General features: G+C 38.3%; 1 protein-coding gene across 1 annotated transcript in view; it reads left to right on the plus strand.

The window, feature by feature from the left end:
* Nucleotides 1-14,831, plus strand: part of FGGY (FGGY carbohydrate kinase domain containing) — a gene marked incomplete at both ends in the record, with an annotated part of 134,381 nt that overhangs the window by 91,325 nt on the left and 28,225 nt on the right. Inside the window, 4 exons of the mRNA XM_082002795.1 lie at nucleotides 4,626-4,773; nucleotides 6,467-6,541; nucleotides 10,183-10,303; nucleotides 13,627-13,721. Coding sequence (XP_081858921.1) covers nucleotides 4,626-4,773; nucleotides 6,467-6,541; nucleotides 10,183-10,303; nucleotides 13,627-13,721 — 439 coding nt within the window. The remainder of the gene's footprint in view (nucleotides 1-4,625; nucleotides 4,774-6,466; nucleotides 6,542-10,182; nucleotides 10,304-13,626; nucleotides 13,722-14,831) is intronic.

Raw genomic sequence — 14,831 nt, forward strand, 5'->3', positions numbered from 1 at the left:
CCCAGGATGAATTTTCAGACAAAACTTAAGATGTAGGAGTGAATTGGAGGTAATTCGAGGATTCCTTGGGCAGGAGGCTGTGTGCAATGTGGAATTTTAGTTTGGTCTGCTTTAGAAGTGGATGAAGACAGTCCAGAAACTTCTGTCAGATCTGGACTTTCTCAAGCTATTTTGGCTTGGATTCCTTTTAAGATGGTTCATGTCACTCCCAGAGAGATCTTAGCTGAACATTTAGGCACATTGGATGAAAATTTGGTTCTCTCTTAATTTCTTTTTCGTCCTTGTATTAAAGAAAGAAACAGCAAACTTGGCATTTTATCTTCAGTTTATCACTCTGGTCTAAAAGGTAAGGGTCAGTCCTGATAGATGTATTAAGCGCATGCCATTGTACAGTTACTTTCAGTCCTTCCAAGGGGGATAAAGCTACCTGGTTTCTCTGGATGACTCTTCCATGCTTTGTGGTGCACAATATCTTACTTTTTTACTATCTTAAATTTATTTGACTTCATTCAATATGAAATAGATTCATGCTTCCTAGAATTCTCTTTGTTGTTCTTTCAAAAAGGAAATCAGGAAATAAATGCATCTGTGTATGTTTGGAATAAGGATTGATCTGGTTTTTTTCCAAAATGTTGGCTTCCAGGCCATTTTTCCGGTGCCCCCATATGAAGCACAAGCATGAGACAAACAATTAGTTTAGTCTATAGTACAAGGATAAGCCTTTTTTTGTGTGTGTGTTGGAAAAATGAGTATACCCTGCTTGTCTATACTAGTTCTGATACTGAACTGACTGACCACAACTAATTTCATAGTGCAAAAAGTTTGGATTGTGATGTGAATAGGACACTAAATACAGAATATCAGGGATAGAACTCCATGTTATCAGAGTGTATGTTGTCACAACTTTGGGTTTAAGTCTCCTGCAGTTAGTAAAATTCTGCAGGATAGCAGTCATAAAAAGGGTTATAATATTTTATAAAAAGGATGATCATATTCTATAAAGTTAATTTGCTCAATGGTATTTTTATAATGCTTTCTAGATATTACTCTCCTAATTAAATGTTTGGATAGCTATAATTTTAGTAAACAAGTCCCTTATAAATTCCCTCTATCCCCTTTCTCCCGGTCCTCAAATATTCGTTAAATTAAAGAATTTAATTTGAACAAACAAAAATCAGGAACTTTGCAATTTGAACTGATTTTTTCTCCTTATTTCTTAATTTCTTTCTACACATGGAGCACAAACTTCAGCCTTATCATAGGGACTAGTAGCAGTAGCTATACAAGTGCAAGGCATTTTTTTTAGTGAACAGTGTTGGCCCCAACTTTGGATTATGTGTTTACTTATATTATGTCATATACTTAATAAGAACATAGTGTCTTGTTTTGGGGGATTATTGGTGATGATGATAAATTATTTGTCTGGAAATCCCAGCAGAATATTTCAGAGAATCTGGTTTATTATATTTTGTATATTCTCTGTGTGAGTATAGGAATTTATATCTGTTCAGCCGTTGCAAACTGTCATCGAAAGAAAACAAAATGCGAATTCCATACTTAGGTGTGCAGTTGCATATTACCTTTACTTCCCGTGCTAGGTGCAACACTATGAAGCATTAGGCTGGTTTTGTAGCGACAAAAAGCACATGCACGTCTGGATCATTAAAAAACAAATTCTGAGGTCACAAATCTGTGCTTCTTACTTGCTGTTGCCTATCACCCACTTCTACCTTCCTAAGCCTGTCTTTCCTTTCTCCCAGGCTCCTAGACTGGTAATAAGTAGGTTCAGCAATGGCAAACTGCCTGCTGAGCAGCTGATCTCAGAAGCTTCACTGTGGAGGCTTCTGTTCCTTTGCCTATACCAGGAGCAAGAGTTTGCAAGCGACATTTATCACTGTTTCAGTAATTTATGGTAACTTGTTAGAGCACGAGTGGCTTAGACTTGCCAGAAACCAGCTCCCACTGACCACTTGTGCTGAAGACCAGTCTTGTGCAATCCTCCCAGTACTATTCCTATGTTCTCTTTTCCCTTCTTTTACTGGAAGTGGAGAGGGTTGAATTACATGAGGATTTTCTGGACAGCTGTAAATTTAGCATTTGGTCTAACTAATTGGCATGCTCTGTGAGCAACAAAACTTGGGTTTTTTCATGCAATTTGCAGAAATTGCTGTGTATATAGCACTTTTGCTCTTCAATCTATATGTTGTGTAGGTCTAACGTCTAGCCATCGCTGATACGTTAAATCCTATATAGGTAGGCTAGGGTAGGAAATAAAAAAAAGAAATAATATGATCATTTATGCCTTAAATTTTAAATATTTCTGTTTCCTAGAATCACAGTTTCTAATCTTCTAGAGGAAGAAAGTCTCTATAACTGTTTGACAGCAAAGATGATATGCCCTTTGGCGCTTTGTGGAGCGCTATGTTTTAGGACAGAATTTCCTTTCCTACACTTCTCAGTGCCATTTCACCATCTAAAGAGACGTCTTCTGAAAAAAAGCATTGAAGTTACACACACGGTATCTATCAACAATTCTGGGCTCTTTCAAGTAGGATATAATAATCATTTTGGCAATTCTCTATACCTCAAGATGGTTTAGACCCCTTTTTATTAGATTTAGAAATCTACAATTTTTAGATTTTTTTTTTCCCTGAAAGATACCTGCTGGCATCTTCCAGGATTCCTGAACAGATTAAATACCAACCTCTTGTTGCGTTCTGAAGTTATGTCCCAAATATGAACATAACCCTGGGCAAACTTGCATTGTTTTCTTATTCTCCACTTTCAACATAGTTCTCTTTTAATGGCAATAGCTTGTGCTCAACTCTGCAAGTCAGATCCAGCTGCTACTGATAACTTCTCATAGAAATTAATAGAAAAAGCTCCAGAGGGGTGATGGTGTAATACCATGTATAACACAAATGTGGTAGAAACTGGAACTGGCAAGTGTTTGAAGGATTTTGCCAGTCAGTCCAAATGTAGTGCCTTGAACCCACATTTACATGTAGAAAAACCAAAGTAAAAGGTGGAGGGGGGGAAATGTAATTCCAAGATTATGTGGGTCTTAAGCCTGTTTGGCTGAACTTCAGCCTCTTTTGTACAGTCCTTGTGTTCTGTCAGAGCTGCACGAATGGCTCTAATCCTTGTGAGAGTAATCAAGCAGGATGGAGATCAGATAGAAGCTGGGATGTCTGGTAGGTCTGTGGTTGAGTGAAGCTTTCCTTTCTTTTCCTTCCCAACAGTCAAGCCATGGTTTAGACTGGAAATAAAACGACTTTGTCCTTAGCATGTACTGCTTATAGTGCAGTCTTTAGGGATGTAGTGGAAAACAGGGCCACTTGTACAACAAGGGGGAAAAAAATTATTGTGACCTCAAAATTATCATAATTCAGGTCCAGGAAGACACATAAAGTACATTTTAAAGTACGTGAATAATGATGTGAATTAGTTATTTTAATGTCTTCCAAGTGTACTTCATTTTGAATGATATCCTCTGATAGCATACACATGGTAAGGTATAATTGAAAAAACATGTAGCCGAATGGTTGAATGCAAAGTATAAATATACAGCTGCTAGCAGGTCAGAAGTCAAACTAGTAAAGCATATGCCAAATTCCCTTAGGGATCTCATTAGTGCATGATTGAATATACATGTAGAGGCTAAATGAATATCACTGTTTGGGTCTACAGTGGATGAGACAATGACTAATCAATTGTAATTAGGGTTAGATGCTATTATTGACCCACATGTCTAGAACTAAATGCCCCACTTGGAGATTTCTGAGGAGTTGAAAATGTATATGAATCTGTTTATGATAGTATGAGTGTTTGAAAAAAATATTCTGAGCATAATTGCAACATTTTTTAAATGGAATGTCACTAGAGTCATTGCAAGCCAAAGCGCTGAAGAATTCACTGTCAGTCCTAAGAGTACCCTTGGTCCAGGAAATAGTCTGTTGGATATTGTGGAGTTGGGTGTAGTATCTGAACTTAGATACAATCGTATTTAGGCCCATGTTCGGCTCCTCCCTAAAATAGCAGCCACTTACTTTCTCTCCTCCACCCTTAGTGCTGCATTTTAATCAGAACACACACTGAAATAATTATGGTTTAAAAAAGGAAAGCTGTAAGTCCAGTGCTATTGATTAATCAGAGAAAATTTTAAACATTTGTAGAGGAATTTGATTTTCATCTCTGCCTTGAATCCTCCTCATTCCTCTCTCTCAGCTTTCTGTTCTCTAGCTTTCTCTTCCACCGTGTCAGCACCTTTCTGTTAGAGGCGAGCATCATCAGCCCCCAAAATATCACACAGCTCTGGCTCGTCTAGGGACCCGTAGGAGTCAAGGTACAAACTCAAGATCACACACTGCCATTATCTCCCCTCGTCCTCTGAAACTGAGGAATTCAGCTGGGCTGTTGAACGGACGTGCGGAGAGACATCCCCACTGCCCGCACCCCGCGATGCCACGGGCTTGGCAAGCAGTCGTTTCTGCCTTTCTCTCCTTTCGTTTTGAATTTGGGATTTGACATTCTTTGATAGGTTTTCTGTATTTGATGGTAGTGCAAATGTTTTATGTTTGATGAATAACCTCCCCCACTCTTTTTCCAACTTGTTTTTCTTCTAGTGCTCACAGTATATATACATACTTGAACAGTCACCTGGATCTGATTAAGAAATCTTTGCCTGTGGGTTTCCTCACTGTTGATTTACATGTTTGGCCAGATTTCCATGGTAACAGATCTCCCTTAACAGATCTGACACTAAAGGGCATGGTAAGAAACAGCCTGTCTTTGCAAAAAGGTCAATACAGGGTAAAAAGAAAAAAAAAAAAAGCTTGGAAGGAGCTTTTTTCAATTTTGAGCGTACTCCTCCTTAGCTATTTAAACTATCCCATAGGACTGGGGTTTCTTGCTGTGTTTCGAAGTGTGCTAATGTTTCACCAGAAAACCAGAGACCATTGTAGTTGAGATATCACTACAACCACATTTGTTTTCTAAAAATGAGGAGCGTTGTGTGTCCCCCCATATCTTTCCTAGGAGTCACGTTTCAGAGCACGGACTAGCAGCACTTGCTGCTGTTAACTCACCTGTCTGCCGCATTTGGCATATCTGTTGCAGTGAGTTTCAGCACAAATTTGGGTATGCCTATCTGGGAAACGAATGAAATATTCTGAGGAGAGATTGCTTGATTTAAACAGATAAATGCTCAGTAACTGTGGTGTATTAGAGTTGTTGGGTAATGAATTTCAACAGAAACTGAAAAGCTCCTCTGCTTGTTGTTAAAAATGGGCATAGGTGCTCTTGTGATTGGAAACACGCAACCGTGGTGCTGCATACGTCTTTGTTCAGAGGTAAACCTGATCTGATTCTGGCTTGTGGTTTTAAAATTGCTACTTTCAGAACTTAAAGGTTTGAAAAATTGTGTTCTACACAAACAAATTTTCAGAGCATTGCGGTCTGGGACCAGAAAGAACAGTGTTTGGAAGCTCACCAGAGAACCTCTGCTGGAGAGATTTTCAGCCCATCTTTAAATGTTTGGATGTTTCTCTTCACTAAACTTCATGATGGTAGATCGGCTAGGTCACAAGCCAGGATGTTACTGTGCAGAACTATTACAGAAGAATATCATAAGGGTATAATTTGATGATATCAAAATACCTGGTGACAAATGCAAAAATGTACTTCAAAATGGCATATTGTCCTTGAAGTGAGCATCTCAAGGTATTCACCAGCACCAAAATCTGCTGTATTTGAGGTTGAGATAGGAAAGGGTAGGCATAAGCACTGCAACACTTTTTATAATGTTTCCCTCATTTGTAGTTTAAAAAGATAGATGGCTTTTATATTTTTGGGTCCTAATAATAGCTGTATTATTTTATGAAAGAATTATATGCTGCAGCAGCATCAGAATTTCCTTGGTATGATGGCTGTATGCAAATGCTGGTAATAGCCACCGATTTTTTTCTGCCACAATTATGGCTGCATTCAGGTCTTGCCTATGCTGATATTAATCCGGAGTAACTACAGTGCAGTATTGATTTATGTCAGAGTAAAGAAGGTTAAGATATAGTCTTTAATTATTAATTGTGTTTCACTGTTAGGGTGCTTGGAGAGGAGGGGGAGAAATGCTTTTAAAAAGTTATTTTTATGTAATAGCATTTTCATATTATTACATTAAATACTTTCACGAGCAATATCTGAGTCATAACATAAAACTGTCAGAGTTAATCTATCTCTAATCCCATACAATATGCTGTTTGTTCTTTATTTCTTTGCAAGGGCAACAACAATTTATGTGGTTCTTCCCCAGATCAGGAATAACATGTTTAACATAACATTATGTGTACAACTCACAAAAGCAGGGCTTAGAATTAGCACTTAAAACTTGTTACAACAAGAAACCATAGAAAATAATAGAGTTTTACTTTGGCTGGATTTGTACGTTTTCTTTTTGATCTTTGCACAGGTTGTTGGACTAACATTGTCTCGGGGTCTGGATGAACTTGCCCTTATCTACTTGGCCACGATTCAAGCCATTGCTGTAAGCCATTTTAAGTGCATAGAAGAATAAATGAATTGTCTCATGTTCTGTGGCAGACTGATCATTCCCTGCTGCTACACAGATTTCTAATAATAGATTAATTCACTTAATAGACTTCTTAAAGGAGCAAGCTATTGTTTACCTGCATTGGTGACTACTCCCTACTGTAGGATGATCGACAGACTGTGGAGAGAATGATCCCCTAAAAAATTTTCTCCTTATGGCAATTCTGTAAATGGAGCTTTTGCCTCTAGTGCAGATGTGAGGAAGGAGGCTGATACTATACAGGGCAGTGTTAACATCATGGGCTGTCTAGAGGGAAGCTGAGAGAGTGGAAAAAAAAAAAGCTTTGGCAATTGTTTGAAGGATCTTGTGCTCCCCTAAAATGCCTCAGTTTCAGATTGTTCCTAAATCCATGGATTTCCCCTGCTTGCCTGTTAGATGAGTCAGAACTCTGTACCACAGCGAGCTGGAGTGGGTCTGTGATTCAGTTCATAACGCTACAGGCGGAACAGCCCAGGTCTCATCCCTCCCTCGGTTTCCCTGCCGCAAGGCAAGCAGTTGCTGCGTGCGTAGCATTTCCAGCCCGTGGCTGTGTTTCTGTAAAAGCAGGCAGAGGGACCATCTTTATGAAAATGTCCCCTATGTTTGCTAGCATGCAGAGATGGGTAATTTTATTGGAATACTTTTGTTTCCGCCCTCATTTTCTCTGGAACCAGGATTTGCAGTTCACAAGAAGTTCTATTTTGAAATGAAAACCTGGGTCGAAGTTGTTTTGAAACCCTGGTGCAGGGTATTTTCAGTGGGGCGTGCGATCCCCAGGCATTTGGTGGCTGAAATCAACATTTCTTTGACATCCTTTTCATGATTTTTTTTGAAGTTTGTTGAACTTGAGGTGTTTTTGCAAAACATTAACAGTTTGATGAATTGGGGAGTTTTCCTGACAAAACTCTGTTCAGTTGGAAAACTTCCAAACTCCTTTAGTGGTTAAACAACAACTTTGCTAGGCTGGGTCAGCCATCTGGGATATAGACGATGGGCGGCTGCTGTAAATTTGCTGTGAATTGTACATCTTATGTGTTAACCCTCACTGTTCAGCAAATAATGAGAATTTAACTCCAGCCTGGAATTTATTGTTACGAGTTTTGATCCCTTGGAAGATGAATGTAGCTTGGTTATACCTGATGCTTCAGTATAATCCCATCATTTAAATAAGAATGTCTAGGAGAGTTTAAACAATGCCAGCGACTGATACTGCCCCTGAAAGAAACTTTCCAGTATCAAACCGGTGCTCCGTTATTATATCGTGCTAACGAAGTGGAAACGTTCTCTGCTGGAAATCCTGGGAAAGTCACCGATTATCTCATTATATGATACAACTCAAATTTTATTGTAACATGCAACTACTGTGTTGAACACAAAATTCAGCATCTGCATATCTTTTTGACAGCTAATTGCACTGATTGTGAGATTTAATATAAAAAGGCCATGCCGTAGTTTTCATTGTAAGTTAATGGAAATTCATTTTTCTTAAAACATTATTGAAACAGTAACTAAAAAGTAGACAGAATAGGCTTGGTTTTGACTTGATATATTTATGAACTGCTAATGTGATTCATAGGAAATTTAATTTTCCTTCCATACTCCGTCACTCCCAGTTTTAGCTTCACTTTTGTTGAAGGAAGCAATTCTTGTTCAGGACAGCCCCAGTCCTGCACCATTCACTGTCTTCAATGGGTGCAAGATAGACTTTAAACCTAAGTAAAATTCTTGTAAAAAGTGTGGGCCTGCCCACAGAATGTTAATCTCTAGTTTTCTTTTCAGCAGGAGACGGTTTTTTCTTTTTATATAAAATTTGCATTTGAAGCCCCTCAATTTGCATTTTCTCCAATCCAGGATTAAATTAGTTCCCCCCCCACCAGTGAAATAAGTTTGGCTTTAATTTAAATTGCTATGTGAATACAATTTTCCAGGCAGGTAAACACAAAATAATTTTCACAGCATGTACTTTCTCAGGGTCTTTGACATGTGAATGTTGTGAGAAAAGTTGTTAATAAATTTGAATTTCAGAAGTAGCGAAAGAGAATATCCTTTTAACTATTCATTGCAAAACGCGATGCAACAGTTAGACGGATGAGAACATGATCAGAGATACAATTGTGGCCGTCAAGCCCGTTCTGAGGAGACAGACTCTTTTTAGAGCGGTTTATTTTTCCATAATTAAAATTGTGGCTGTGTGATTTGGAAATTAGCCCTTTGTGTCAATAGGGAAGCGATGGATTTAGTCAGCTGGTGTTGCGGCTGCTAAAGTTCCTCATAACCGCTTGCCTGAAAAACCAAAATATATTTGAAGGCCTATCCAGAATGGTGCCAGTCATTCATAGTGAAGGTCTCCAGTCTGGTGAAACTCTGCTAGCTTCGATTTTCACTAGCTTTTACTTGAAGAGAGGTTTATTGCAGGCTGCAGACCTCTTAGTGAACTTGCAGCGTAGCGTAAAGAAAACTTAAATGGCTGTTTGCAAAAACTTTGACCAGATTGTGTTTTGTGGGAAATCTACCTACAAAGAGTCAATTCGGGGAAAAGTTTGGCTTCAGTTGGGCATTTTGTCAAGTTTGAGCTTCAAAATTAACTTCCAAGGTATTATAAAGAGCTGGGAATTATTTCTGGACAAATAATTTGTCAAAGAAACGGAAAATGTTCTTCCAAGAGGAAAGAGGGAGAAGGTTGACTTCAGTGAGTAGTTGGAGGCAAGCAAAGCAAACAAAAAGAGAAAAGATTTTTTTAAAATGGCAAAGCATTTGCTTTCGTCATTTGTGAAGCGGAACACTGAGCTGTTCTAATTTGAGTTTCTCAGAATGGAGACTGTAACTGAAAAGTTTAAAAATGCCTACATTTTAGATGTTTCGATTAATCCAGGCATGAAACGGAACATTTTATTTTGCACAGGGCAAAGGCCAAGAGAAATAGTTAAGCCAATACAAAATTCTTCAGGTTTTCCTTTTTGCTGAACAGGCAGAAAATACAGGTTTTTATTTGCTCCTTTACTTTGTTCTGTTTCGCTATTTGGCTTCAGAATTGAAATCTCTTTCTGAGAGCGATTTTCAGATGCTGTTACACAAAGTAAATAGAAGTTTTTGGTGGGGATGTCTTTGCCATGTAGATTTTAATTCTGGGTCTGGAAACGTTTTACCGTACTCTGCCACGCTTGGTCACAAACACCTGCTCATCACTGCCGTCAGTTTTTCCTTGTGCCCGTTTCCGTGTCTTCTCGTAATCCCAGTCTTCACCCTTGTTGGTACTTCCCTGTAAGCCCCGTTTCCCTGTGTTATTGTATACGGGGACACCTTCACTTCTTCAGCCAGCCCCAGGACGTTTATTGCATTATGCTGTGCCCGTGAGCTTCCCAATTCCTTGTGCCATCTGTTTGATTTTTCTCATTCTCAATTTCAACGCCTGTTCCTGGCTGGAGGCGAAGCAGAGGCTGTACCCCTGGCAGGTCTGTTCCCAGCCCTCAGGTTACTGGTGGGGACAGGTAGTAGTGTCATTCTTTTTAGCAAATTGTGCTTTAAGATCTGTTCCTGTGGCTGCTCTCCTGTGCTCATCTGGGTTTCTTGTTTGGATTTTTTCCCCCTTTTTAAAGTTAGGAACAAGACATATTTTGGAAACTATGCAGGCTGCAGGGCATCATATCAACACGCTGTTTCTGTGCGGTGGGCTGAGCAAGAACCCTCTCTTTGTGCAGATGCACGCTGACATTACTGGTAAGTTAGAGGAAGTGTGGGGAAGAGAGTGTAAACTACTTTATTTTAGGTGGCTAAATACTTTGTCTTTGGAAAAATAAATACTCTCTTTATATAGAACAGTATTTTGCTGGTTGGCCAAAAAGTGTGTAATGAAATGTTACTTCCTGCAAGACTGGATTTCCTGAAATATAAAGACATTTGAATAACGCAGAGATGAGGTACAAACAAAGCTCCATACTTCGTATTGTTAGAAAACAGACTTCTGGAGAAACCTCCAGCATGATTTTCAATCTGCAGATCTTAGACTTACAGCTATTTTAAGAACGTGTGATAGTATAAATATAAAAACTTTGCATGGAATTTTTAAAACCAATATATATAAATTACATGTCAGAGATGTTTCTCACTATCAGATTTTTAAAAATTATTAAAAACATTCTGTAGAAATGATTGCATTCAGTTAGGTTGCAAGAAGTTAATTAGACAAGGATAATGTGCCTGGTACATTTTGTAAGTATGGTTTGCATAAGATGTGTTTTACTAAAACCTCTATTAGCTTCACCCTATTTGAATTCTCTTGGACTTCTCCTGACACTTCCTGCTTGTGCTGGACATTGTATCCATCAGAGAGAACAACTTTTTTCTGAATTACTTCCATGTCTGTATCATTAACATGGTTTAGGGGACAATTTCTTTATCCTTGCTTCCTGCATGGTGTTCCATTTGGTTGTGTAGAATTCCTGATGGGTGGACGGTCCTGGGTACATGGTTCATTACAAGAGGAGGTCTCAGGCTTGCGTGGTATTTTTGGTCTCCCTTTAGCCTGTGTGTGTTGAACATCTTAGCACACCTGTGAATCAGTTGAATATACTTTAAAAAATGTGGAAAAAATAACAAAATTAAGTGTAAAGGACTTCAGAGAAACTTTGAATGATGTGTGTTTTGGGTATATTTCAAATTAAGACCAGTTGAGCTGTCATGAATAAAGTTTAATGCTCAGATTTGGGGCATTTCGTCTGGAGATCTGACTTGCCCTAACATCAAACCACACTTCATAACCTTGATGCAGGAGGGAAGATGAAAATATGCTTTATGTACTTACCTGAGATGAAAACCGAAACGGAGAAGCAAAAAGCATAATGCCTGTTGACCTTAAAATTCACTAAATACATTGTAGTCAAAGTGATGCTTCCTGTTTGTGAAAAATGATGTTGTCAAGTCTGTGTCTTTCCTTATATAACTCAAATGTTTTAGGTGAATTTCAGCTACGTGTAGAGTTGGGATTCTGGCTCATGATGTGTAAAATAAAAGATCTGTGAAAAGGTATTCTGATTAAAATGTAATCAGAAGTTCTTTGACTGTAACTAATGGCCAAGTGCAATTCAGTACAAAAAGGCCTTTTTGCAGTCTGGAGTTCTCCCCCATTTGTAAAATCAGTGACTGACAAGGGATGTCAGAGTTCATCTAGCTGAAATGCTCGTGGTTATGTTGAACTCATTAGAGCCTATCAGATAAAATAACTAACATTCCAGGATCAATCCCCCATTCTTTCCTGAAAAGAAAAAAATCTGAATATATTATTGTTAACTGCAGATGCCCATGACTCAGCCATGCAGACATCCAATAGATAATTTCACAGGCCACTTAAAAAGTATCTTGATCTTTTTGTTTGCCTGGTAAGAATTCTGTATTCATTCTGATGATGCGGGAAATGTGCAGTAAATTTTAGGGCACACTGAAAATTGCTTACTGCTTCAATGGCTGGCGAACAGCCACGTAGCTGTAAGCTTGAGTTTTAGATTGCCTGCATCTGTTCCAAGTTGACCCAAGTCCTGAGCTGTGGTCCATCCTAACCGGAGGAATGCCCAGGTGCCTGATCCTGCTCTAGTGTTTTTAAGGTCGATTTGTTTGGTCAGAGAAATTTCAGGGATGCTGTAATTGCACCAGTTCATTGCTAGTAGTCATCTCAGCAATCAAATACCAAGGTCTCACTGTATCCGCTTTCTTGCCCTGTCGCTTTGCCTGTGCTAACTGTGGGAAGAAATGGCCACAGAGACCACTGTGGCACCTTTATGTCTTTGAAAATTGATTGTAAGCAGCTTTACACTGGTGGAACAGTGCAAAGTTAGTATAATGTAACTGGATGGCTGGAGTGCAAGGTGCATTTGCTTTCTATCAATACTTGTTTCTGATATATATATATATATAAAAAAATAATTTTATTTCCCGTTTTGAACAGTATGTATTTGCCTTTTCCTGTGTAGGAGTTGTTCATGGCTTACTTTAGATCTTCCTCCAAATTTCAGCTCCTTCTAGTCTTACAGTTGGCTCTCAGGAGCAGCATTTTTTGAGGCATAACATCATTGAGGCTATTCACAGAAGGAAGCCCTCCTCCCACCACTGTGTTTGCATCATCATTCATTGAATGAAATTATCTCAGTAATGGAAATTTAGACACATGCCAAATACTGTAGGAATATTAGGGTTTTTTTGGCTTAGTGAGGATAAGCATCTGAAGTGCAGCTAGAAAAGTGTTTAAACTTACGCTATTGTTTTAGATTTTTAAGGAGAATTAAGAAAGCAGGCTGTTTTTTATTTATTAGTCTCTTTTCCTGCTGTTTTTACACTAGTAATACAGGTCTTAGAAAACTTGGTGTGAAAGTATATTCATTATAGTACCCATGAGTGATGAAACAATAATTTTTAATTTTACTTCAGAGTATATATTGAGTTTGTTTGTGTTTGTTTTACCAGTGTTTTAATCTTGTTTTCGAGTATTGCACAATTTGGAAGTCAAGATTTCTCTTATTATTTCATACATAGCTTGTGAATGTTTACTAGTCATATTTTCATGTCTTCCAGCAAACCAGACTGGCTTTCTTGCCTATATATTTAAAAACAAACACAAAGGATCTTTTTTTTTTTTTTGTCCATCGTAAAAGAAACAGAAAGGATACCACCCTGTTTTCCCCTCGAGATCAACTTTTAATAGGGACGTGGGTTTGGAGGGTGTGGGTAACAGGTTTATACCAAGCCCTTTGAGATAAATAACCAGTGTCAAAGATCTGGGGGGTTGTTCTTTGTATGCTTTATGTTCTGCATTAATATTTTGCTGAAATTCTTTTAGTTAAATTCTGCATTTTTCTTACAGCCTGGAGCCACAGAGCACAGAGATTTATGTTAACCTACAGTAGACTGTAGCTCTGAATGGAGTTGTGAACATGGTTTTCAAGTCCTTTTTGTCTTTTTTGCTTTGTCTTTTTTGCTTTAATTATTTATTGTGCTGCCTGTGCAGCTCTGCTATATTCTTTCTAACAGAGGCATGGCTTTTTCTTGTATAGGCAAGCCTGTTGTCCTCTCCAAAGAAGTGGAGTCTGTTTTGGTGGGTGCTGCTATTCTTGGAGCTTGTGCTTCTGGGGATTTTGCATCTATACAGGTATGCAGTACCTGGGGTTTTTTTGTTGGCTTTTTTTTTGTTTGTTTGTTTGTTTTCAGTTTTAATGCGTTTTACAGTTTGACATTTGGCACCATGCATAGACTTTAATTCAAGTGGAAAAGTTTGTACCTTCTGCACAGCTGGACAAGAGCCAGCATTGCTTTCTCTCCACTCTTTTTAACTCTGTATGTTATTTAGGTGTATTTGTCTTTTGACTGTAGGAACATGCAGGTAGAAGCTGCTGTCTATGAAGTTAGGCCATGTCATTTTACAGACAAAAAAGGGAATTTGGCAAGGCTCTGATCCTGCAAGAAGGTCACACTTTCATCTCAGTTATATTTGTCCTACTTCCTTTCCTTCAGACTGAAGAATGTTAAACATAAGAAACAACATAGCACTATTTATGCACTAAAAAATGACACACCTATACCTCTTGTCTGGGCCACAGTAAATGCAGAGTTAATAATGAGGATGGAACTTCATGTTTGTTCATGTTATTTCAATCCATTAACAGCTGTAAAAGTAGCAGTCAGGCTTTTAAGTTCAGTGGATCAGCCAAAGCATGACTTAGCTGCATTTATATAAACAAGAGTAGTATACAGAAACCCGAAGAAGGGTCTGAATGCCCAAAATCATATCTGTTTTCCCACCTGGCAATTCCGCTAGTATAAGACATCTCCTCTCCTCATACCACACAGGGACACTAAACAATACATTGCACCCAATTGGACAAAATTATTTATCTGGATGGTCCCTAGATGCACTTTTCTTTATAACATCAGGCACAGGTATTTGTAGGTGAAATTTTGCACAAAAACTTATCTAAATGTATTTTCTGAATTGGGAGGTCAGCTTCTCAACTTACTGATGGAGTTCCACTGGAATCAATGAACAGCTCAACATAAGCTGGAGAACTGGGCCGTGTTTGGCATTTTTCCAAATGTGAATATTCTACAGTGCTATGTAGGCTAGCAGGAATAGCAGTTTCCTTTCATAAGAATTTTTCCATTAAAATTAATCCCATTGCAACAAATACATGGTATAATATATATAATCTGTATTTAATAATTCTAGTGCTTATAAGGAAAACTTGTTTTGATAAATGTAATT

The sequence above is a fragment of the Phaethon aethereus genome, assembly GCF_964289735.1.
Source record: "Phaethon aethereus genome assembly, chromosome: 8".
In the NCBI taxonomy this organism is placed as follows: domain Eukaryota; kingdom Metazoa; phylum Chordata; class Aves; order Phaethontiformes; family Phaethontidae; genus Phaethon; species Phaethon aethereus.